The following is a 27316-nucleotide window of genomic DNA, read 5'->3' on the forward strand; positions in this document are numbered from 1 at the left end:
AAACATTCCAACCCTCAAAGATTGCAGGGTGTCAGAAAGATAAGGCTCAGTTATTTGTATCCAAGTCACTCAGAAATTCCAAATAGATGATCCACCTCAATTTCTTCCTCAGGTCACCATTTTCACAGAAGCCACTTCAGTGGACAGAATAGGCACACGCTCAGTAGGGAGGACTGTTGGTTTGAATTGCACTTATTTTATGACTAGGGCTGATGGGTGAGGAAGATGAACTCTAGGCATGGTTAGGTACGTGCGACTGAGATGTTGTAGCCATTCCAGAAACCTGGTTAAAAGAAGGACTGGACTGGCATCATAATATTTTAGGGTACAGATGCTACAGGAGAGATAGAGGTGGGGTTAAAAGAGGATGGGGTGTTGCTATATTGATTGAGGTCGATGTTACAGCAGTGGTCAGAGATGCCATTACTGATGGCTTGTTGATGAGGCTATATGGGTGGAGCTGAGAAATAGTTGTCATAGAAGGGGATTTTAACTTTCCCAATATTGACTGGGAATGTCATAGTGCAAAAGGTTTAGATGGGGCAAATTTGTCAAATGTGTTCAGGAAAGCTTCCTCAGGCAATATGTAGAGTGCCCTACACAGGAGAGGGAAAGATGTTAAGCTGGAAATAGTGCAGAGAAGATTTACAAGGATGTTGCCAGGAGTTTGGGGCCTGAGCTAAAGGGAGAGGTTGTGCAGGCTTGGACTGTATTCCTTGCAGTGTAGGAGGATGAGATGTGATCTTGCGATACGATACGATAGAACTTAATTTATCCCAGGAGGGAAATTGGTCTGCCAACAGTCACAAAACACAAGATACACGAAACATGAAATTAAAGTGACGAGTGGAAAGGATTGGGGATGTACAAAGATGGGGGGGGGGGGGGGGGGGGAAGGAAGGTAGTCAGTCTACCCCTCAACAGAAGGGGGAGGAGTTGTACAGTTTGATAGCAACAGGGAAAAAGGATCTCCTGTGGCGCTCTGCCCTGCATCTTGGTGGAACCAGTCTGTTGCTGAAGGTACTCCTCAGGTTGACCAGTGTGTCATGGAGGGGGTGAGCTGCATTGTCCAAGATGCTCCACAGTTTCAGGAGCATCCTCCCCTCCAAGACCACCTCCTATGAATCCAACTTTGCCCCCAGGACGGAGCCAGCCTACCTGATGAGCTTGTTAGTCCTTTTGGCAGTCCTTTTGGCATTCATAGGCTTGTACTCGCTGGAATTTAGAAGACTGAGGGGGGATCTTATAGAAACATATAAAATTCTTAGGGGGTTGGAGAGGCTAGATGCGGGAAGATTGTTCCCGATGTTGGTGAAGTCCAGAACCAGGGGTCACAGCTTAAGGATAAGGGGGAAAGTCTTTTAGGACCGAGATGAGAAAACATTTCTTCACACAGAGAGTGGTGAGTCTGTGGAATTCTCTGCCACAGAAGGTAGTTGAGGCCAGTTCATTGGCTATATTTAAGAGGGAGTTAGATGTGGCCCTTGTGGCTAAAGGGATCAGGGGGTATGGAGAGAAGGCAGGTACAGGTTACTGAGCTGGATGATCAGCCATGATCATATTGAATGGCGGTGCGTACAGGCTCGAAGGGCCGAATGGCCTACTCCTGCACCTATTTTCTATGTTTCTATGTTTCTATGGCCTTCACCCTGCTGCCCCTGCACACGGCAGTGAAGAAGATGGCACTGACCATTGCTGATTGGTAGAACATCTGCACCATCTTCCTGCAGATGTTGAAGGAACGGAGCCTTCTCAAAAAGTACAGCTAGCTCTGCCCTTCTTGTACAGGGCCTCAGCGTTCCTGGACCAGTCCAGTTTACTGTCCAAGTAAACGCCATGGTATTTGTATTCCTTGGTAAACTGCACATCCACACCCTTGATGGAGACAAGGGCAGGGGTGTTCCTCTCCTCCTGAAGTCCACCACTTACTCCTAAGTCTTGTCGGTGTTGAGCTGCACATATTCAGCCCACACCGCTCAACAAAGTCGTTGACAACACCTCTGTATTCAGCTTCCCTCCCCTCACTGATGCAGCCCAAAATTGCAGAGTCATCCGAAAACTTCTGCAGGTGGCAGGAGGCAGGAGTCATAGTTATATCTGAAGTCCGAGGTGTAGATGGTGCACAGGAAGGGAGAGAGGAGTGTCCCCTGTGGGGCCCCTGTGTTGTTCACCACCATGGCCAAGACACAGTCCTGTAGCCTGACATACTGTGGTCATCCAGTCAGGTAGTTGGTGATCCAAGACACCAATGGAGCATCCACCTGCATCTTTGTCAGTTGCTCCCTAGCAGGATGGTGTTAAAAGCACTGGAGAAGTAAAAAAACGCAGTGCTTACCGGCTTATCCAGGTGAGCATAGGAACAATGGAGCAGGTGAATGATGGCGTCCTCAACCTCCATCTTTGTTTGCTAAGCGAACTGCAGGGGGTCCATGTAGGGTTTAACCAGGAGTTGCAGGTATAAAGCAGTATAAGATCATGAGGGGAATAGATCAGGTAGCTGCACACAGCCTTTTACTCAGAATAGTGTAATCAGGAACCTGAGGACATATGTTTAAGATGAGAAGGGTAAGATTTTATAGGAATCTGAGGGGCAACTTTTTTACACAGAAGGCAGTGGATATGTAGAATGAGCTGCCAGAAGAGGTAGTTGAGTTTGGTACTCGTAACAACATTTAAAAGACATTTGGACAGGTACATGGATAGGAAAGGTTGAGAGGGGTATGTGCCAAATGCGGGCAGGTGCAACTAGTGTAGATGGGGCAAGCTGAGCTGTATGACTGACTCTATGATTCGACCAATTTGATGCCTTGTGTACATCTAAGGCATCAAGATCACTTGACGCATGGTCTGCTAATGCTAAAGACCTGCGCTCCAGAACTCGCTATATCTCCAGACGAGCTTTGCCTATAGAGTCACATTGCTGGCAACAATCAACAATACAGAAAATTGTTGTGGTATGTCCTGATTGTAAAATGCAGGTCAAATACTGTTTACATAATTACTGCACAATCAATCATACTCCTGACAGTTTACTCTCAGTCTTCCAGAACGAGTTGGAAGCTGTTAGCGGCAGTGCTGCAAGTAGCTCATGCTCAGCAATTTCCAGCTAGCTAATGTCAGCTTGGATTTCACTAGGACCATTCAGCTCCAGACCATCACAGCCTTCATCCAGTTTGAAATGAAGAAATGAAATCCAGAGATGCGATGAGAATGACTGCCTTGACATCAAGGTGCCTTTGTGAAACTGTGGACTTTGGGCATCAGATGGGGGAAGATTGAGATTGGAGTTATTCTATGCAAAAGAAAGGTGCTTGTGGTTATTGTTTGATGAAGATCACAGATGTTCAATTGTATTTGCAACCTTTTAGCAAATGAAGCAGTCCATGCCTGACTGTACCTAGAGAACATTCAGACATGGGCCAATAATTGAACAGGTAAGATTCACACCATACAAGTGCCAAGTAATGACCAACAGCGAGAGAGAACTTAATGATCTGCCTATGTTACTCAATGACATGTTGGTTGTGGCAATTCCACAATGCTAATGTTTGTGGTGACCATCAATCAAAAACTTGAGTGGACAAGTCGCAAAAATACCATAGCTGCAAGAGCAGTTCAGAGGCTGGGTGTCCTGTAACGATGGACTCACTTCCGTTCACAAGGCACATGTCAAGAATGCAGTGGAATTGTTCATTTGCCTCGGTGAGCAATATCATTCAGAACAAAGCAAACCCCTTCCACCACATTGCATCTCATTTCTACCGCCACTGGCATAGAGTGGATAGAAATTATTTCATCTACAAAATACACTGCAGTTACTTTCCCCAGTTGTCTATCAACACCTGCCAAATTCATGACCTGTAATATTAAGGGGAACAACACTACCTGCAGTGTGAAGAAGGGTCTCGACCCGAAACGTCACCCATTCCTTCTCTCCCGAGATGCTGCCTGACCTGCCGAGTTACTCCAGCATTTTGTGAATAAATCGATTTGTACCAGCATCTGCAGTTATTTTCTTATACTATATATTATAACACTACCTGCAGGTTCCCTTTCAAGCTGTACATCAGTGACTGCAGTGTATTCTGATTTGGAAATATATCACTGATCTTCCACTGTCAATGGGTCTAAATCCTGAAACTCCCTTTCCCATGGTCCAGTTCCACCACTTTTCCGGCATCCTTGGCTCCTGAGCCTTTTTGGATTATCCGTTTTGCCGGACCAACTGAGGATACAGCCTCCGAGTGGAGTCTAGTGGTACTGGAATGATCTGCCTAGGAACCATGGAGACAAGATACCTGCCCTCAAAGTCGTCCATGGGAGCAGATCTGTCTGTTCCAGCCAGGCCAGAGTTCCAGAGCCTCGGCCGCAGGAGGGCAAATTCAACCTGCTGATTGGGGTGGAAGTCCCGATGAGGTTGAGATTGGCTGCCTCACCCGACCTAGGCGCCTCACTTCCAGGGGGGATTGCAAGTGCGCACTCGTAATTTTTTCCGGAATAAAGGAGGTGCCAGACCACCAGTTGCCGGAAAATCGTGGTGGACATGTACCGTGGGTTTACCTTCAGTAATAGGGCTGCTTCAGTTCAAGAAGCCAACTCATTGCAATTTTTTTCAAAAGCAATTGGGTATGTTCTGTAAATACAGGCCTATTAGTGGAGTCCAGAATCCAGAAAATGACAAATGTTTTTTAAAAAATGATCTTGAGAAATAACTCTTATAAGTTTAAGCTATCTTTAAGGGGTAAAGATTAAAGGGGGTGTGCAGGACGTTTTTTTTACCCGAGGATGGAGGGTGCCTGGAACACGCTGCCAGAGGTGGTGTAGGAGGCAGATATGAAAGACGTATTTCAGAAGCTTTTGGATAGGCACAAGGATATATAGGGATTAGAGCGATGTGGCTTAGGTGCAGGGAGATGGGAATCGGTCATGGCATCATGTTCAGCGCAGACATTGCTGGCTGAAGGGCCTGTTCTCGTGCTGCACTATTCTACGTTCTACGTATTTGGGTTTTATTTGAGTAAGCATTTTTTTTTGTGGTAGATTTTGCTGAGTGTACTGTTCTAGATAATTGAATATTTACTTTTGAAGATTTTTGTTAGAAAGTAATTTGCCTGCAGTTCACTTATTTGCACCAAAATATGGAAATTCATTTCAAGAATCACAGTAGAATCTCCAACTTGTTCAGAACTCTTGTCTATTTTCTGTATAGTCTGCCCAATTCAAACCTCCATACAGACATATAGTGGCTACAACACCTCAAGTTAGAATCATTTTTCTAATGCCTCTAGTGTTGTGATACGATTGGGTTTAAAATCAAAACCTGATCTAAATGGACTTCAGTGAGGCATTTGATAAAGTTCCACACTGTGGGCTGCTCTGGAGGTTACATTACATGGGATCCGTGGAGAGCTACTGACTGGGTAGAGAATTAGCTCTATGGAAGGAAGCTGAACGTAATGGTGGAAGGTTGTTTTTCAGACTGGAGACCTAGTGTGCCCTGGGGATTGGAGCTGGACCCATTGCTGTTTGTGGTTTATATTAATGATTTGGATGAGAATGTAAAAGGTTTGATTGATAAATTTGCAGATGACACTAAAAGTGGTTAATTTTGTAGATAGTGAAGAAGGGTCAGTCTGAAGAAGGGTCTTGACCCGAAACTTCACCCATCCCTTCTCTCCTGAGATGCTGCCTGACCTGCTGAATTACTCCAGTATTTTGTGATACTTTCGATTTGTACCAGCATCTGTAGTTATTTTCCCACACTGCCAGAAGGGTTAATTGAGACAGGTACTAAAATAGCATTTCAAATACATTTGGACAGGTACAGGGATAAGAAAGGTTGAGAGGAATATGGGCCAAATGTGGGCAGGTGGGACTAGTGTAGATGGGGCATTTTGGTTGGCATGGGTAAGTTGGGCCGAAGAGCTTGTTTCCATGCTGTAGAATTCTATAAATGTGAATACCTAATTTTTTTTCAGATTGAACCTGACCCTGCGTAACCTTTGCTGCTAGTATAATAATTAATGGACATTGTTGATCTGTTTGGGGAGGAAACCATTCAAAAACTGAGGATCTATGCAGTCATGCTAATTAAATCATCCTAACGCAGACAGTGTAGAACTGGACCAATTTTGACACAAACTACTTCAATCTGAAATGGTTCTTTAGACCGTGATGCAAAACTAACTGTCACACATTCAAGTCCCACTGAGCTTAGGTTGAATAGACAGGCTCCTCTTCATAGTTTTAAGCCATTCCATCTCTGCAGACTAATCAACTCAACAACAATGCTGAGAGAAAAAAGCAGAAAATGCTAGAAATATTCACCAGATCAGAAGCATCTGTGGAAGCTGATTCAGGTCTCAACCTGAAACATTAACGCTGTTTCTCCGACCAAAGATATTACCTGACCTGTTGAGTATTTCTAACATGTTCTGGTTTTATTTCAGATTTCCTGCCCCTGCAGGTTATTTGCATTTCAAACACACCCGTGGTTTTTGAAGCATGATTCATTCCATTACCTTAATTTTCCCATGACATCATTATTGACGGATCTTTCGGTCGGTCATCATTGATATTTTTGAAAATCCCTGTAGACCCACTGAACCTCTGATTCCCATTCCAGGTTTTAAAAAGTTTTCAGTCATCTTTAACTCTTCTCCCATGGATCAGTATTTTTGAGTTTTGTTTTTGCCTCCTTCAGCATTACACTTGCAGGTCGGTCACCACTTTAAGCCTCTTTAGCATGATCTCTGTATTAATGGTTCCATGCACATACATGTTGTAGGTGGTGATTAATGCCTTTCACATTTAGATCGTAGTATCAAGAGTCAGTCAGAATTACAAATCAATAGTATGTAATAAAATAATTTGGATACCCAGCTCTTGATTAGCCGTAGTTACTGATACGTTTGATGGAAATCTGTGTTTGTTGCCACCTCATGGATCTTCTGCAACATTGCACGTACATTCAAATGAACTTAAACAAGAGGAGGTGAAGGTCATTTGTTGCTTCCAGCTTGCTCCACCATGCATTGAAATCACGGCTGATCTAACTGGATATCACGTTTCTCCCCTCTCTTCGTGTCATTTGATTCTCATCATATTCAGAACTTTATCATTTTTATCATTTTGAATAGACCTGATGATTGAGATGCCATGGCCTTCCAGAACAGGGAATTCCAAAGATTTATCATGCTCTGCATGAGGAAATTTACACTTGGTTCTTATTGTAAACGACCTACCTGTAATTTTGAGACTGTGACCCTGGTTCAAGATGGCTGAGCTAGGGCATTATGTTTTTTATGCTGTACTAAAGTTCACAAAGAATTTGTGTTCTCCAATTTTCTCCTAGCACTTCAATTGCTCTAGATTTGTGACGTGCACTATTGAAAAAGTATGATTTTAAAATAGCAATATTTATGTTACAAGTTGGGTGACTTCAATTTACATAATTTATCTCTCCAAGGCCTGATTCTAGAGGGTGCAGTTCTAAAGGGTGAGAAGAACGTGGGGAAATCTAGGTTTAAGTGGCAGGGCAGATTGAAAAAGTAGTTTAAAATATATGCAGGAATTGTGGCTTTTTATGGAGAGGCAGAGACACAGGCAGGAAAGTCATGAAGAATAGTTATATAATATTAATATGGCCACAAATGAAGTCTTGCATTCATTTCCAGCCCTTATATTTTAGGAATGATGTAAAAGTTTTTGAGAGATGCAGGAGATTTACCAAAATGATTCTAATGATAAAGAACTTTTGTTGCATGGATAATCTGGCATTATTCTCCGCAGAACAGAGGGGGTTGGGAGAGATTCTAATGTGTGTAAAATCATGAAGGGTTTCGAGAGGATAAAGGAACTGCTCCAATGTGCAGAAAGGACTAGAATTAATGGACATTCAATGAAGGTATTGGATAAAAAAATAAAATTAACATGAAGAGAAACTTTTCAGTGAGTGGCATACTGTAAAGGGTAGGAGTTGAGGCAAATTTGGTTATCACATTCAAAAGCATTGGGAAAGGAAAGAGGAGGTGATTAGGTAGGTTGCTTTTACAAAACGGAGATATGGACTGAGTAGCCGCTTTCTGATAGTAACCTTTCTTTGGTTTTGCTTTCAGGTTGCAAACAGACCAAAGTACTATGGAAGAGAGTATGTAGCCCATTTTCTCTTGTTTGTTTAATTTTTAACGTGATTTCTAAATGCATAAAATAATTCTCTATTAGTTGAAAGCTAAAATGTAAATTGCGTTGGTGCCAACCAAATAGTTTTACAGCACTGTAAGCTTTTTCGTTTATTGAAGCATGGTTTATAATACTTTCAATGTTCTATTGTAATATGTAGTGATGTTTCATGTTTAACCTGTTGACTTCACAAAAATGCACGTTTTCATTTTGTATCTTCCGTGCTGCATTACAGAAGTATCTGTAACAGAGGTGTCTGTTACAAAAGTGTCTGTAACAGAGGTGTCTGTAACAGAGGTGTCTGTAACAGAGGTGTCTGTAATAGAGGTGTCTGTAATAGAGGTGTCTGTAACAGAGGTGTCTGTAACAGAGGTGTCTGTAACAGAGGTGTCTGTAATAGAGGTGTCTGTAATAGAGGTGTCTGTAACAGGTGTCTGTAACAGAGGTGTCTGTAATAGAGATGTCTGTAACAGAGGTGTCTGTAACAAAAGTGTCTGTAACAGATGTCTGTAACAGAGGTGTCTGTAACAGAGATGTCTGTAATAGAGATGTCTGTAATAGAGATGTCTGTAATAGAGATGTCTGTAATAGAGATGTCTGTAACAGGTGTCTGTAACAGAGGTGTCTGTAACAGAGGTGTCTGTAATAGAGGTGTCTGTAACAGAAGTGTCTGTAACAGGTGTCTGTAACAGAGGTGTCTGTAACACAGGTGTCTGTAACAGAGATGTCTGTAATAGAGATGTCTGTAACAGGTGTCTGTAACAGAGGTGTCTGTAATAGAGGTGTCTGTAACAGAGGTGTCTGTAACAAAAGTGTCTATCAGAGGTGTCTGTAATAGAGGTGTCTGTAATGTCAATACTCTTTGTGTACTAACACACAGAAACAATTTGTCATAAATGCAACAATTCCAACACGCTGCAAGACTTTAATTGTACAATTATGGAGACGGATGGAATTTTGGGGGAAATGTACATTTTTTGCAAAACAGCACTATTTCTTTGTGTTATTGTCTTATTTTGCAGTAAAAGACAAAAATAAATATTTCTTGACATTGCTTTAATTCAAATTGATTGAAAAAAATTGAGTCTGGAACTGGCCCCTTTGGTCCACAGAGTCCATGCCCACCATCGATCAGCTGTTGACACTATTTCTATGTTATCTTACTCTCGCATCCACTCCTAACAGCCTCGGGACAATTTACAGAGGCCATTTAACCTACAAACCTGCACATCTTTGGGATGTGGGAAGAAACGGGAGCACTGGGGGGGAAAGCCACATGTTCATAAGGAGATTTTGCAATCAATGCACAGATAGCACCCGAGGTCAGGAGCTCAAGTCCTGTGATGCAGCAGCTTTTCCAGATGCACCAGTGTGCTGCCCTCATTTCATACTGTAATAGGTATATTGCAGTATTCTACACCTACATCTGCAGTTTATAAATATTGTAATAGGAATAAATTTATAATATGGGAATTATGTATGAGCTTTGTAGATATGTATGTTCAATGGTAACTGGTCTTTAATTCATCTAAAGTAAATTTTAAATTTATTTTTTACTTTTTGCAAAAGAATGGTTGAAAACATTTATTTCCCTGGAGAGTAAAATCTGGTGTCATCAACAAGTCTATTGACAAGATATAGTCTTTATAGTACTTGTATAATATGCACCATTTAAATTTATTTTTTTCTTTCTGTTCACCATTTTTCAAACCTTGAGACTTTTTTTGCTTAGTGTTAAGAAGAACAATGTATCTTTTGAAGTTTGTGGGTAGCTGACTGAAAAACCTTTTTGCAGGTTTGGGTAATATCAAGTGCAGATATACAGAAATAGAGCTCTGGAGCTGTTGGGGATAAATGCCTCTCTTTAGACTCTCTTTCAGCTTTTAGACTTTAGAGATACAGTGCAGAAATAGGCCCTTCGGCCCACTGAGTTCGCGCCAACCAACAATCACACGTTCACTAGCACAATTCTACACTCTAGGGACAATTTACAATTTTACCGAAGCCAACTAACCTACAAACCTGTACGTCTTTGGACTACGGGAGTAAACCGGAGTGCCCAGAGAAAATGCACATGGTTACAGGGGGATCATAGAAACTCCATACACACAGCAGCTGTAGTCAGGCTCAAACATGAGCCTCTGGTGTTTTAAGGCAGCAGCTCTCCTGCTGCGCCACCATGCCGCACAATGCCTCTGCATCTACTGTAATCCAATGTGTGCTTTACAAAACCTCTCATTTTCACAGCTCGCGAAAGATTTTGAGTCAGAGCTAGAGTGATGCATGGCCATTAAGGTTGTTGCAGTTTCCCTCCCATGGTAATTATTAATTTTAATAGTAAGAGAAAGATATTTGCAAAATTTCTCAATTGAAAAATGTTGTTTCTGGTCCTTCAAGCAAAACTATTCAATGTGGAACAAACACTGCAATCTATCTTGCTAACTCTATTGTTAGTTGGGTTTGCAAATGAGATCTGTCTTTATGTTCACTTGACATATGCTGCATTGTCATTTGAGAATACATAACATAACATAACAACACTTTATTGTCACTCGGCACAACACCGAGCGAAATTTCAGCAGTCACACAAAATACAGCAAAAAAGAAAAGAACACAGGACACCCGACCCCAACACAAACATCCATCACAGTGACTCCAAACACCCCCTCACTGTGATGGAGGCAACAAAACTTCCCCTCTCTTCCCCCCGCACCCACGGACAGGCAGCTCGACCCCTACCGAGGCAAACGACACGCACAGCCCCCGCAAGGGGATGGAAGGCCCCCCGGCCGAGCCGCCCCGGGCACCGAAACGTCCCGCGGCCACACCGGGCGATGTTAAGTCCAACGGCCGAGCCGCACCGGGCACTGAAACGTCCCGCGGCCGAACAGCGCTGACGATGTTAAGTCCAGCGGCCAAGCCGCACCGGGCACTGAAACGTCCCGCGGCCGAGCCGCACCGGGCACTGAAACGTCCCGCGGCCACACCGGGCGATGTTAAGTCCAGCGGCCAAGCCGCACCGGGCATTGAAACGTCCCGCGGCCGAGCCGCACCGGGCACTGAAACGTCCCGCGGCCACACCGGGCACTGAAACGTCCCGCGGCCACACCGGGCGATGTTAAGTCCAGCGGCCAAGCCGCACCGGGCACTGAAACGTCCCGCGGCCGAGCCGCACCGGGCACTGAAACGTCCCGCGGCCACACCGGGCACTGAAACGTCCCGCGGCCACACCGGGCGATGTTAAGTCCAGCGGCCAAGCCGCACCGGGCACTGAAACGTCCCGCGGCCGAGCCGCACCGGGCACTGAAACGTCCCGCGGCCGCACCGGGCGATGTTAAGTCCAGCGGCCGAGCCGCACCGGGCACTGAAACGTCCCGCGGCCGAGCCGCACCGGGCACTGAAACGTCCCGCGGCCGCACCGGGCGATGTTAAGTCCAGCGGCCGAGCCGCACCGGGCACTGAAACGTCCCGCGGCCGAGCTGCGCCGGCAATGTTAAGGCCCGCAGCCGAGCCGCACCGGGCACTGAAACGTCCCGCAGCCGAGCTGCGCCGGCAATGTTAAGGCCCGCAGCCGAGCCGCGCCCCGGGGAAGAGACCTAATAAAATAAAGGTTTCCCCCCGCCCCACCCCCCCACCCCACCCCACACCCCCACCACACACCCCCACCACACACCCCCACCACACATACACAGCCAAAAACAGAAACAAAAACCATCCCAACACCGACACAAACAAAAAAAAAAGAAAAAAAGACAACAGACTGCCAGAGAGCCGCAGCCGTTAGGCGCAGCCAACTCCTCCCACAATACGTGTTATGCATCAGATTCCTTAATTATTCACATATGACCAATATTAAGACCACTGCTCAGTTGACTACACCCAGACGTGGAGAAGGCGCAGTTGTCTTTTGTTGTTTAATGTTGCCAACAGGCCGAATGGGCTTACCAAAAGCTAGCCATTTTATTAAATGGATTGTCCTTATCTCCCATAACACATGGCGAGAAGGTTTGAACTCGCATATCGCAATGTGAGATACATTGATTCTGAGTTGAAATGTTTTAAAGTAGATCATGGCTAATCCTGTGGAAACTAGTATCAAATGAATATTGGAGGTGTGTGCTGTTGTAATTTAAAAAATATTGATTTTCTTTACTCAGGTTCCACGGGATGATATCTCGTGAGCAGGCCGATGAACAGCTTGGTGGAGTCGAGGGAGCTTATCTCATCAGAGAGAGTCAACGTCAGCCAGGTAGCAACACATTGGCTCTGAGGTAAATTTATGTTCGCAATGCCAAAAACTGACCGTTATTTTTATTCAAAAAAAGAGAAATGATCTGATACATACCTTGGTTTCTTTATCTTGTTTTCTAACTCGGGATATTTATATTTTACACTCTTCTCATTGTGACCTCTAGCTTCTATGAATAGAAACAAGCTAGATTATGTGCGTATTTTCTTCCTGGCTATGCCTCTTATTAATTGGGGTGCATCCCATCTCAATATAGGATAGAGTTGCCAACAGTGAAGGTAGTATAATGTTTGTGTTATGTCCCCGAAGTGACACTGGATTTCTTGGAATTTCCAGCCTTCAGGCCAAAATAAGCCAAAGGATACCTCCTCCTCCTGATTACCAGTTACCGACGGCCCTGTCAACATGCAGTTCACCAGCAACTCAGATACAATACCTTCTGGTAACAATTATTACCCGGGAAGCTACAAGACATATATTTTGTGAAAAGTTCCAGCACCCATTAATGACCTCATTGTTTAATAATTGAGTGAGGTGTTCAATTTATGTCAGAACAGACTTGCACCAGGTGGTAACTTGTCAGTGCCAAATTACCAAATTTTAAAAAAAAAGAATTTAAGGCAATAACCACTTTGTGGTCATTTTGAAGAGAAAACTGTTTTTGAAAGAAAGGCACACTTCCTCATACAATGTGACATTCCTACTATGCATGGTGAGGTAAGAAGCATCTCACATGATCCTCCATCGACACCAATGCACAAATTCTGGCTCATTGGGTAGTTAGTGGGACATAAAAAGGGCAAACAGTAACTTGGTCTAACAGCAAAACGGGGCTGTATACTAAACAATACATGTGCTTGTCAATGCACTGAGATAGGTGTTTCAAATAGAGAGGAGTTATTGGGAGGAGACTACTTGAATATCCCATTCTTAAGCAATGAAACATCAGTGTGTTGCACACTTCTGCAGACCTTTGGAAATAGAAGTGCCTAACATTCCTCTGTTCTTGTATAACTTGTATATAACTATTTTTCTCCCCAATGAAAATATGTGAACTACTACATACCTCTACCCGCTCTATAAATCCGCAAATGATTACATTGCATGCAAATAATTTATGTTATATTTACAGGCCCTCATATTTACCACTATATAAGAATATACTCGATACACTTTTTTTTAAACAGTCAATCCTGCAGCTTGCTTAAAGTATTACAAATTAATTAATGATCTGCAGCACTGCAAACAAAGTCAATACCAGTTGTTTAACCTAAAGAGAATAAGACTTGGAGAATCAGGATATGTGAGACCAAGAAAAAGGGGGGCTGCAGCAAGAGATTAGGGACTGTGGGGCAACAGCACAGTATCCATGTAAATGGAGGCAAAACCATCTCCTCTGAATCAGGGAATGCTGTCATCTTGATGAGCATGAACTCAGTGAGTTGATTCTTAACTGCTCTGACAGCCACATGTTTAAGTTATCTCAGGCTGCTTGAAAGAATAACTTTAAAAATTGAAGAGTCCACTCAATTGTGCCCCGAGGCATTGAACCAGGACACAGTTAGTTAGCACATTCCATAATGAAGCTTTCAATATTCACTCAAATGTCTGGAGACATGTGCGAAAGGTAAGAGAGTGATCAAAACAAGAAGGGGTTGATGTTAACTTTTCAGCATTATGCCAATCGACTAATATCCTGACTGATCAAAACAAGAACGGGTTGATATTAATTTTTCAACATTATGACAATCGACTAATATCCATCATTTTCTATCTTTCCACTGTCAAGACAAATCCACCAAAATTGGAGTTGTAGTGCTTTATAGTCAGGGTAGTTATAAGAAGGAACTGGAAATCCTGAACTTTAATTCCAGACCTTATGAAGTCTTGTACAGCCAAGTTAAGATAACCTCTTATTGACTACAACCTACTGTTATTAGATCATAAGATCATAAGTGATAGGAGCAGCATTAGGCCATTTGGCCCATCATGCATACTCCGCCATTCAATCATAGCTGAATATCTCTCCCTCCTCACCCCATTCTCCTGATTTCTCCCCATAACCTCTGACACCTGTACAAAGGGGATGACTTAGTCGTAAAGGACTCAGCTGCCGGAATCAATTTGTGACAAGTGGTAAGACAATCAACACGGAGGAGTGGTATATACAATTTTCACCTCACTCGTCCTTCTAATAATGCCTTCATGAACAGGCCCAGCAATAGTAGATGTTCCCAGCATACAAAGTATTGGTGCGGAGACTAGATTCTGGTGGACATTGACTATTGGAAAGCCGCAAGGCTCAGTGCTGAGACCCCATTTATTTACAATAAATATTAACGATTTAGATGATGGAATTAAATGTAACATCTCCAAGTTTGCGGATGACACATAGCTGGGTGGCAGTGTGAGCTGCAAGGAGGATGCTATGAGGCTGCAGGGTGACTTAGATAGGTTGGGTGAATGGGCAGATGCATGGTAGATGCAGTATAATGTGGATAAATGTGAAGTTATCCACTTTGGTGGCAAGAACAAGAAGGCAGATTATTATCTGAATGGTGTCAGGTTAGGAAAAGGGGATGTGCAACAAGACCTGAGTGTCTGTACATCAGTCACTGAAAGTAAGCATGCAGGTACAAAGGGCAGTGAAGAAAGCAAAAGGCATGTTGGCCTTCTTTGCAAGAGGATTTGAGTATAGCAGCAAGGAGGTCCTACTGCAGTTGTACAGGGCCTGGTGAGACCACACCTGGAGTATTGTGTGCAGCTTTGCTCTCCTAATTTGAGGAAGGACATTCTTGCTATTGAGGAAGTGCAGCGTAGATTCACCAGGTTAATTCCCGGGATGGCGGGATTGACATATGATGAAAGAATGGGTCGACTGGGCTTGTGTTCACTGGAATTTAGAAGGATGAGAGGGGATCTTATAGAAACATATAACATTTTTAGGTGATTGGACAGGGTAGATGCAGAAAAAATGTTCCCGATGTTGGGGGAGTCCAGAACCAGGGGTCACAGTTTAAGAATAAGGGGTAGGCCATTTCGGACTGAGATGAGAAAAAAAATTTCACCCAGAGAGTTGTGAATCTGTGGAATTCTCTGCCACAGAAAGCGGTGGAGGCCAATTCACTTGATGTTTTCAAGAAAGAGTTAGATTTAGCTCTTAGGGCTAATGGAATCAACAGATATGAGGAAAAAGCAGGAACAAGGCACTGATTTTGGATGATCAGACATGATCATATTGAGTGATGGTGCTGGCTAGAAGGTCCAAATGGCCTACAGTCCTATTTTCTATGTTTCTATGACATTCACACTTTATGTCAAACCTACTGTGCTAAATCGAATGGATCATCAACAGACCACAATCTACAAATTGGCCGCAACACTTTCTCCTTGATAACCATCAGCACAGCACAAGGCTCAAGGTTGCATGCTCAGCCCCCTGCTCTACTCACTCTTTACTCATGACTGTGCAGCCGAACATAGTTCCAACTCCATCTTCAAATTCACTGACGACGCCACCGTTGTTGGACAAATTGCAATGACAATGAGTCAGAGTGTAGGAGGGAGATCAATCAACTGACCAAATGGTGTCAGAACAGCAATCTTGCTCTCAATTTCAGTAAAACCAAGGAGCTGATTGTTGACTTTGGAATAGGAAGGTTGAGGATGCACAAACCTGTCTTTAGTGACAGGAAGGTGGTGGAGAGAGCCAAAGGCTCCTGGGCATGCACATCTCTAAAGATCTGTCCTGGACCCAGCACATTGATGCAATCACAAATAAAGCCCACAAACGCCTCTACTTCCTTAGAAGTTTGAGGAGATTTGGTATGTCAGCGAGTATTCTCTTGTACTTCTACAGCTATACAGTAGAGAGCATATTGACTGGTTGCATCCCATCCTGGTTGAGCAACTCTAATGCCCAGGAATGAAAAAGTGGTGAACACTACCCAGTCCACCTCCCCACCATCGAAGGGACCTACAGGAGTCACTGCAGCCAGCATCATTAGCGACCCACACCACCCTGGCCTTAGTGTCATTTCGCTATTGCCATCGGGAAGAAGGTAAAGGAGCCTGGAAACTGCAATGTCCTGGTTCAGGAACAGCTTCATTAATGTCAGATTTCAATAGGCCAAACCTGGGATTCCTAACATGCAATGAACTTAAAATAGCAGCCACGTTATATACCATCACAATGTATTTTTTGGTCTGGGATATTCCCTATATCTGTCGCCATTAAACCCTATGAGCAATTTTGTTATAATGAAGAAGGTAGAAATGCATGCCAAGGGTCACAACTAGGTGTATCTGAAGCTAAGTGTTAGCCTGGTGAAGGTGACACACACAGGAACATGTCATCCCCCTTTAGCCTGTGGATCATAAACAAGCCTGTGGATCATATATCCAATGAGGAACAGCAGCTGACAATTGAGTATCTATCCGGAGGAACATCTTCAACTCCGGCACATCCCAGCACCAAATGCAAACGGCAAATATGGGACATTTACCTTCTTTGTCATCCAGAAATGCCAATTCGATGATTTAGTGCTGCCTCCTGCTGAGATCACTACTTTTTATGGAGGCCAATAGAAAGATTCTTAATTATGTTTATTAGGACTTCTCATCAGTTTTTATTTCCTGATATTTTTCCACTGACTTTTAAAATTTGTGATGTATTTTTACCAGTGTTTGTGATATGTTTGATATGGATTCAGGAATTTTGTTTATCATTGATTATTCCATTTTTCTCTTTATAGATTTGGATATCAGACTTTAAACTACAGATTATTCTATGATGGAAAGCACTTTGTAGGAGAGAAACGATTTGAGTCGATCCACGATCTAGTGACTGATGGCTTGATAACACTTTACATAGAAACTAAAGCATCTGAGTATATTTCAAAGATGACCACAAATCCTATCTATGAACACATTGGATATGCCACGTTGTTGAGAGAACAAACTTCAAAGAGACTGATCAAAACAAAACGTGACAGTAGGAAGGTGTCCTTGGTAAATGATGAAAACAGTTCCGTTGATAAGGTAAGAATTTATATTTACCTGTTTTAATTACCAAATACATTGTTGTTTTTTGTTACATTTTATTGTGCAGCTTCTTGTAACTTGCAGTCTTGTATGGTTCGAATATTACTGCTAGATCTCTCATTTGTTCTGAATACTTTTTCATCATGTTTATTCTGTCATGCCTTGATGCAGTGTGATTTCAGGGGAGTAAAACTGCTGGACTGCTCCCTATCATTCATCTATAGTATGAAAGAAGCAAGTGTGAGGTGATGTATTTTTGGAAGTCGGATAGGGATAGGATATATTCGGTAGTTGGTGCGGCACTAAGGAATGTTGACCCTTAGGGATTAAGTCCATAGTTTCCTGAAAGTGGCGATCAGTTAGACCACACATGGAGTACTGTATAAATTTCTGAGCACCACGCTTTTAGAAATATATATAAAATATATAGTTGTGCTGGAGATAGAATCAAGGAGATTTAGCAGGAGGTTGTCTGGTTTGAAAGACTATAGTTGTGGGGAAAGATTGTACAAGCTATGTTTGTTATCCCTCAAATGAAAGAGAAAGAAGGGTGGCCTGATAGAGGTAAATGAAATTATAATATATATAGATATATACAGAATCAGAGGGCATAGGTTTAAGGTGGGAGGAAGGAATTTAAAGGGAATTTGAGGGGAAATATTTTTTACATCAAAAAGTTGTTGATATCTGGAACAAATACTGCCAGAGCAGGTGGTGGAGTCAGATACAATTGCTGTTCAATTAATATTTAGGACATCTGTACAGGCAAGGGATGGAAAGATATGGACTATGCACAAATCAGAATAGTATAGATGGCAAAAAAATCAGCATGGAGATGATGGGCCAAAGTATCTGTGTGTATGATAAGAAAATAACTGCAGATAAGAATAACTGCAGAAAATAACTTCAGTCTGAAGAAGGGTCTCGACCCGAAACGTCACCCATTCCTTCTCTCCTGAGATGCTGCCTGACCTGCTGAGTTACTCCAGCATTTTGTGAATAAATACCTTCTGTGTGTATGATACTAGGACTATGGCTCATATTTGTCGTAATACAGTTGTAATTAAGTTTCTTTGTTACCTCAGTTATGCTTTTCATTTTCCACTACATTTATTATGAAAGTCACACTGAGTGAGACTAAATGCACATAGGATACACAAGTCTGTTCTTCACAACTGGCTGGCTCCACGTACAATTGTAATTGATTGGAAAATAACGTGATGCAGTCAACGCATTATATGAACTCCTTGTTCAGTAGCAGATGTGAAGCACTTGGCTGAACCTTTTTTTAGATTTCCTTCATTTGAAATATTTGTAGCAAGTTGGCTAATAGGCAGGACAAATAAAAATAACGCTGTTTTTAAAAATAAAAATAACAGGTAAAATGAAGTTTGTGATAGAGAATATTTCATATCAATCACTTTTGATTGAGAAATATTGTTCCAAGGAAACATGATTTATTCAATAAGGAGTCAGGTTAACCAGTTAATGCACAGGGTAACGACTCAAGGCATTAGTGTGCTACCTCAGCCGGGACGATTTGAGTAAGAAACAGAAAACACATCGGGAATAAATGGGGCATATTTAGGCAAGTGCAATTTAATGAGCAGGATGGAATAGGGATCAGAGCCCAGTGTACAAAGTGATCTGGCTGTCCTTGTATATGTGGAATGTGAGTTTGCAGGTGCAGCACATAATTAGGAAGGCAAAGAGAATATTTGCCTTTATTGAAATGGAGATGTAGAACATTTGTAATGATGTTTTACAGTAACTATATGGAAAGCTGAGAAGGCCACGACTGATCTACTCTGCATAATTTGAGTCTCCTTATTTAAAGAGGCTTTATGTGGAAACAGTTCAAACAGGGTTTGCCTGGTTGATTCCCAGAATTTAAGAGGTTGGCTAATGAGAAAAGGATGAAGAAGTAGAGATCAATCTCTTTTGGAGTTCAGTGGAATGTAGGTTTTCCTATGCAAGATTCTGAGGAAACTTAAACATGGTAGCTCTTGATAGACATATCTAAAACTGGTGGTCACTGTTTCAGAAAGAAGGTACCCGATTTAAAATGGAGATGAAGAGGAATTTCTTCTTTAACGTCTTTGGAATTTCACAGCTTAGAGAGTTGTTGAGGCAAGCATTAAATATAAGCAAGGCTTTTTGGCAGATTTCTTTGACTACAGAGACTTAAAGCTTGTGGGACATGAAATAAAGTGGTTTTAAGACAAGGAGTACATTTTGCTGAATGATGCTGCAGGGTCAAAGGATATTATGGCCTACTTCTGCTCCTATTTCTCAATCAGGCTAACTGCGTTCTGGTTTGCAGTTATTGAGAGGTAAATATTTGATGTATACATGTTTTATTGTAGAAAGATTGTAAATATTCCACATGAACAAAGTGATGTATATCAAATTGTAAAACCATGATAGTAAATGGGATTTAAGTGGTGTGGAGTCTCTGCACCTTGTAAACCTTTTGCTCTTTCCTGTTACAATAAATAATTTGCATTTGGTATCGTGGAAGGAATTAGCAATCCACATTTGATTATTTCTTTTGAAACATGCTTTTTAAGATAAGAAAAGTAATTATTTTTGGCATATCTTTAAAACATAAAATGAAATATTCTATTATGTTATGTTATAGCTCGAGCTTTTCCAGGAATATGCATTTGTGAGCATATGTTGAGATGTTTAGATATTATCTACTGAAAGCAATAGACACAAAATTAAAACCATCTTCTGTATCCCAAAGTGGCAGCTGTGAAACTACATTCCAAACTTAAATATAAACAGAAATTATTGGAAATATGAAGGCTTTTAAATCTATAACCAGGAACATACAGAGATCTAAAACAAACTGCTTTTCCCTTCTCGATGCTATTGTCATAGCAACAGGGTTACTGGAATAGACTGCTCAGTCATTCAATTAGATCATGATCTACGGCCGTCGATCATCTTCCTGAAAATTTTGCACTGTAATTTGGTACCTTCCTTGCTGCTTTGCACCCGCCATTGCACTATTTATTGTTGCATTGATCATTGCCATGTATATTGTTGTGTTAGAAGGAACTGCAGATGCTGGTTTAAACCGAAGATAGGCACAAAAAGCTGGAGCAACTCAGTGGGACAGACAGGCAGCATCTCTGGAGAGAAGGAATGGGTGACATATCAGGTTGAGACCCTTCTTCAGAATGGTTAGGGATAAGAGAAAGGAGAGATATAGACAGTGATGTGGCGAGATAAAGAACAATGAATGAAAGATATGCAAAAAAATAATGATGATAAAGGTATCTCTATTGTTTATTCTGTACTCTTGCTTTCATGTGAACAATGAATTTAATTGTACCCTGTTGTATATGACAATAAACTAACCTGAATCAGCTCTTCTCATTTAAGGAACATTGTTAATGTGTTGAACGCAATTCAAAGAATTGCCCTGAACTAATGCATGGGGCTGGGTTGGGTAGGCAAGGCTTGTATTTGTCAGAATATGCAAATGAGTGAAACATGCAAGATCCTGAGCGGTCTTGACATGGTGCTTGTGGAGAAGGTCAGAGAGTCTGAGAATCAAAGAGAGGAACCTCAGGGAAAGTGAACCTGTGCAGACCATCATGCACTCATTTTTGTACTAATCCTACGCTCACCTATTCTGTTCACATTCCCATCAGATCCTCCCCCTCTGATTCTCCCATTATTTGGCACGTTATAGACAATCTTCAATTGATTGGCACACTTAGACAACCAACCCACATATTTTTGGGATGTGGGAGTAAACGGAACAGCCAAAGGAAATTCATGTGATCACAAAGAAAATTGCAATGTGTTTCCTCTTGTGGGAGAACCTAGAATAAGGGCTTATTGTTCTAGAATCTCCCACAATTTTTTTTAAATTTAAGATTGTTTAGAAAGCTTTTTCTCTCCGAGAATCATAAGTTTAGTTTAGTTTAGAGATACAGCGCGGAAACAGGCCCTTTTGGCCCACCGAGTCCGCACCGACCAGCGATCCCCGCACATTAACACTATCCTAGGTATTTATTCACAAAATGCTGGAGTAACTCAGCAGGTCAGGCAGCATCTCAGGAGAGAAGGAATGGGCGACATTTCGGGTTGAGACCCTTCTTCAGACTGATGTCAGGGGGGGCGGGACATAGGAAGGATATAGGTGGAGACAGGAAGATAGAGGGAGATCTGGGAAGGGGGAGGGGAAGAGAGGGACAGAGGAACTATCTAAAGTTGGAGAAGTCAATGTTCATACCACTGGGCTGCAAGCTGCCCAGGCGAAATATGAGGTGCTGTTCCTCTAATTTCGGTGGGCCTCACTATGGCACTGGAGGAGGCCCATGACAGAAAGGTCGGACTGGGAATGGGAGGGGGAGTTGAAGTGCTCAGCCACCGGGAGATCAGATTGGTTAACACGGACCGAGTGCAGGTGTTGAGTGAAGCGATCGCCGAGCCTGCGTTTGGTTTGGAAACGGATCTGGAAACCCCGAGGCAGAAGATGGAGGCGCGGGCTCCATCTATCTTACACTATCCTACACACACTAGGGACAATTTACACATACACAAAGCAAATTAACCTACATACCTATACGTCTTTGGAGTGTGGGAGGAAACCGAAGATCTCGGAGAAAACCCATGCGGTCACGGGGAGAATGAACAAACTCTGTACAGACAGCACCCATAGTCGGGATTGAACCCGGGACTCCGGCGCTGCAAGCGCAGTAATGCAGCAACTCTCCCGCTGCGCTGCCGGGCGCCAAGTCTTTGCATTGTTCTTTCACAATGGCCGGCCAATGAAAACCGAGTCTTGCCATTTTTTCCGTCAGGGGGGATGAAAGGTAGATAGAAATGGAGAGTTGAGGTCATCATAAGTTCATCAATGATGTTATTAAATTGCAAAAGTAGATGCAAAGTGCTGGAGTAACTCAGCCGGTCAGGCAGCATCACTGGAGAACATGGATAGATGACATTTCAGATTGGGACCCCTTTTCAGAATGTGACTATACCATCCATGCTTATCACCAAACTCACGGGTCATGGAATCAGCATTGATCTCTACTACTGGATCCTCAACTTCCTGAACCACAGACCCCAATCAGTGATGATAAGAGACAAATCATCCTCCACACCCTCGTGTGCACCAGGAAGCAAAGCGGTACACATACCCCAGTTTGCATTGAGGGTGTTGAAGTAGAGATAGGAGTCCTTAGAATAAATATCACCAACAACTTCTCCTGGATCACCCATATTGAAGCAACGACCAAGAAAGCACACCAACTCCTCTATTTCCTAAGAAGACTTAGGAAGTTCGGCATGACCCCGACAATTCTCACCAAATTCTACAGATGAGCCATAGAGAGCATCTTATCGGGATGCATCACAGCTTGGTTTGAGAATAGCTCCATCCAAGACAGCAGGAAATTGCAGCAAATTGTGGACTTAGCCCAGACCATCGCACAAACCAACCTCCCTTCCATCGACTCCATTTATATCGCAGGCTGCCTCGGCAAGGCCAGCTGCATAATCAACAACGTTGCACCCTGGTCACTCCCTCTTCTCCCCTCTCCCATCGGACAATAGGTACAGAAATGTGAAAACGCACAATCCAGATTCAGGAACAGCTTCTTCCCAGCTGTTTTGAGGCAACTGAACCATCCTACCACAACTAGAGAGCAGTCCTGACCTACTATCTACCTAATTGGTGACCCATGGACTATTTTTGATCGAACTTTACTGGCTTGATCTTGCACTAAACATTATTCCCTTATCATGTATCTGCACACTGTGAATGGCTCGATTGTAATCATGTATTGTCTTTCTGCTGACTGGTTAGCATGCAACAAAAGATTTTCACTGTACCTCTGTACACGTGACAATAAACTAAACTGAAACTGATTGCAATGGGGGACGGGGGAAGCAAGAAGTGGGGAGGGTCAGGATAAAGCCCAGTGAGTGATAGATGGAAACAGGTGAGGGTAGGTTGGATAGACAGATGGTTGGACAAAGGTCAGAGATGAAAAGATAAAAGGTGTGAGATAAGGAAGTTGCGAACTGTGAAGCCAATGGAAGCAATATAGGGGGAAGGGGGTAAATGGGTGTGAGTCCAGTGGGGCTGGAGGGGTGGGAGAGGGTGCAGTTGTCTGTAGGTTAGTTACCTGAAATTGGAGAATTCAATGTTTGCACCATTAGATTGTAAGTTACCCAAGCAGAATAGGAGGTGCTGTTCCTCCAGTTTGGTGTCACTACTCTGGCATGGACGAGGCCCAGTAGAGAAAGATAAGTATGGGAATGGGATAGGGAATTAAAATAGTTAGCAACTGGGAGATCCATCAGACCATGGTGAACTGAGCACGTGTCCGTTAAAATGGTCACTGAATCTACACTTGGTCTCGCCAATGTAAAGGGTTCGCATTTGGTCCAGACAAGGCCAGTTGGTTCTTGTATTCATCTTGGGTAGCTTACAACTTTATGGTATGAACATTGAATTTTCCAATTTTAGGTAGGTAAATAACTTACAAACCATCTCCTTCCCCCACCCTCCCTTTCCTGTGCCCCATCTGGACTCATCTTTTCTCCCCTTCAACCTATATTCCTTTTTGTGGCTTCACAATTCACACTCCTTCTATTGTTACTACCCCTATCTCACACCATTTGTCTTTTCAACTCTGGCTTTTGTCCACAATCTGCCTTTGAAGTCCCTTCTCACCTGTGTTGACCTATCATTCCCCAGGCGTTGTCCTGATCCTTCTCTCCCAGCTCTATCTCTTCCCCTCCCTTCAACCCTCCTACAGACCAATCAGTCTGTAGGAGGGTTCCGACCCAAAACTTTGCCTATCCATGTTCTCCAGCGACCCTTTCAGTTACTCCAATGCTGTCTTTTTTTGTAGGCCAGCAACTGCAGTTTCTTGTATGTAATTATTAAATAGCAAAGCAGGCTTAAGGGGGCTGATTGGCCTACTCATGCTCCCAATTCCTCTGATCATGTGTTCATTTAATTGAACATGAGACTTATTATATGTACAAGTAAATGCCTGATTCATCATCTTCAGACTTGTAATGGTTATTAAAATTGAAGTTCTTTTTGCACTTGAAAATAACATTCAAGATGTTGAATTGAGTATAAATAATCTAATTTGTAATTTGTCTCTCAGTACATTCTTCAGCTTATAGGAAAGTATTTTCAAACGTGGAAAATTAATAGACGACAAACTTTAAGCACATTTATCCCATTCAGAAATGGGCACTTAAACATTAAAAAAATAAGTTTGATCTTTATTTTTATGTGTTCTACAAACATTTGATAATTTTGTTTTTCTCTCAAAATATTGCAGCTCCCTTTCTTCCCCATGACCACCTGTTTAGCAGAAGCAATGCATGCCTGCATGTATTTCCATAGCTAATTGCAGCTTTTTGTCACTGTGTCCTTGTAATGCAGTTCAGAAGGTGAATGTGAACATTGGGAGTTGGGAGGCTATTCAACCAAGAATTGTGTTTGCACAATAATGTAATTAATTAGTGTCTGGATTGGCAAAACATTCAAAATTACATCTATGGCCATGATTCCACCATCCCTTGTCCAGGGATCTGAAGTGTATCTCTATGTTACATCGTTGCTTGTATCAGGAACTCTGCCTTGGCAGTAACACATTAATTTAAAACGGAACAGAATGGACCTTGCATGGTGTAAGAAAATAACTGCAGATGCTGGTACAAATCGAAGGTATTTATTCACAAAATGCTGGAGTAACTCAGCAGGTCAGGCAGCATCTCAGGAGAGAAGGAATGGGTGATGTTTCGGGTCGAGACCCTTCTTCATCTGCATCCCAAGGACCCTGCATGGTGCTTCTCTGCAACCTGCACGGACTATTGTGCAAGCATCCATAAACCTGGATTGGCTGTGATCTTTGTGACTTTTACATCTTTTTCCAGTGCATATTGTCTACTGTTGCAGACCAGCTACAAATTATTTAGAGAGTAAACCTTCTGCACATGATTTACAGTTTTCTGGCTTCACTAATTCTGTGGGTTCTCTACAGTCAATGAAGTGACCTCTGGGACAATACCAAGTCATGCAGCAAATCTGACTTCTTGAACTATATGAAAATGAAGAGATAAGGCAGCATGAAAGCTATGGTTGTCAGTTTGTTTTCACAAGGTTCAGATCTCTGACAAAGCAACCATGTTTTTAAAAAACATTTTCTGACTATTCTAGTTCCACAGTTCCAGTTAACCACCTTGGTGTGGTTGAAAACAACCATTCAAATAAAGCAACATTGGTGGCTGTGGATTAATTGGACCGAGGAAAGGGTTTAAGTGATGGGTCAGCACCGTGCCACAGCAGATTATGCTGCTGCCTCTCAGCCTCAGAATTTAATTCTGACCTCTGATGTGGAGTTTGCACATTCTCCCTTTCACACATGGGTTTTTTCAAGGGGCTCTGTTTTCCATCTGCATCCCAAGGACGTACTAGTTCTTAGGTTAATTAGGTGCTGGAAATTACCCCTAATTAAGGTCAGTGGTTGGAGAATCGGGGCAGAATTGATGGACACTTGGGAGAATAGGCTGCAGGGGTATAAATGGGGGAATAAGATTACTCCCATTGACTCAATGGGCCAAATGGAGTCTTTCAAATCAGAAGATGAGAGATGTTAAGATAAGAATGGGTGAATACAAAGGAATGTGTAATAAAGGAAAGATGGTGAGAGAATCGAGTTTTGAAATTACCTTTCTGTGCAAGTAATAATGACAAAAAATGTTGGAAACCCTCAATAGGGCAGTTACCTTCTGTGCAAAATGCCAACATTGTTGATGGAAGGAATCTGAAATGAAACTGCTGCCCCTAGACCAGCTTCCAGCATAATTTGCTATTGTTATATACTCGGACTTTTCGAATTTTGGCATCTATGGAAAGCAAAACAAGAGTGAAAATTCGAAAAGTCCGAGTCCCTTTATCAGAACCAGGAAAGAAGAAAAAAGACAAGTTAACCCGCAGTTGCAGAGAAGGTGGATGGAATAAAAGGGAATATCTCCTTTAGGATGAAACCAATTGAAATAGAGATTATGATTCTTTGTGGTACATTGCAAAAAGCCAGGCTGTTGCAGATGCTTGGGATTAATCATTGATTTCAGAAAGGGGAAGTTGCATTGCATTGCATTGGTGGGCTGGCAGTGGAGAGAGTTAGCAACTTCAAATTCCTGGACATTCATTCTTTGGGTGATATGCCCTGGGCCCAGCATGTGGATGTAATTATGAAAAAAGTGCACCAATGCCTCTTTCTTCAAACTAAAAAAAAAATGGCATGTCACTGAATACTCTCAAACATCTACAGATGCACTGTAGAAACTATCCTGACTGGTTGCATCTGGTTGTGGTGGTTATTTCCAACAAGGGAATGCAAGAGATTGTAGAGAATGGTGGACTCAGCCCATTCATTATGGGCACAGCTCTCCCCACTATTGAATTATATAATTTATGTATAATTTGTGTTTTTGTGTGCTGTATGAGTCTACGTGCCTGCGATGCTGATGCAAGCAAGATTTTTATTGTACCTGCACCTCGCCATATCTGTGCATAAGACGATGAACTCTACTTGACCTGCCCAGCAGGTCCGTCTATACCAGAGAAAAGAGTACTCCTTGAAAAGCAGCATAGTGAGAATAAAACTTATGAATTGTTGTTGGATATGCATCTAATTCATTCAGGTTTCAGAACTACTGAAGTGTAGTTCACTCTATGCTCTGAAATGTCTTTGCAAACTAAGGGCATTAGCGATAGACAATAAATGCTGGCTTTTTTTGTGACACCTAAACGAATGAATGAAGAACAAATCCTGTGCAATAATCAAT

General features: G+C 42.5%; 1 protein-coding gene across 1 annotated transcript in view; it reads left to right on the top strand.

Moving 5' to 3' along the window:
• chn2 (chimerin 2) overlaps positions 1-27316 on the top strand; it is a 227343-nt gene that overhangs the window by 143602 nt on the left and 56425 nt on the right. Inside the window, exons 4-6 of the mRNA XM_078428520.1 lie at positions 8118-8149; positions 12339-12452; positions 17185-17470. Coding sequence (XP_078284646.1) covers positions 8118-8149; positions 12339-12452; positions 17185-17470 — 432 coding nt within the window. The remainder of the gene's footprint in view (positions 1-8117; positions 8150-12338; positions 12453-17184; positions 17471-27316) is intronic.

This window comes from Rhinoraja longicauda, chromosome 2 (assembly GCF_053455715.1).
Source record: "Rhinoraja longicauda isolate Sanriku21f chromosome 2, sRhiLon1.1, whole genome shotgun sequence".
Lineage (NCBI taxonomy): Eukaryota > Metazoa > Chordata > Chondrichthyes > Rajiformes > Arhynchobatidae > Rhinoraja > Rhinoraja longicauda.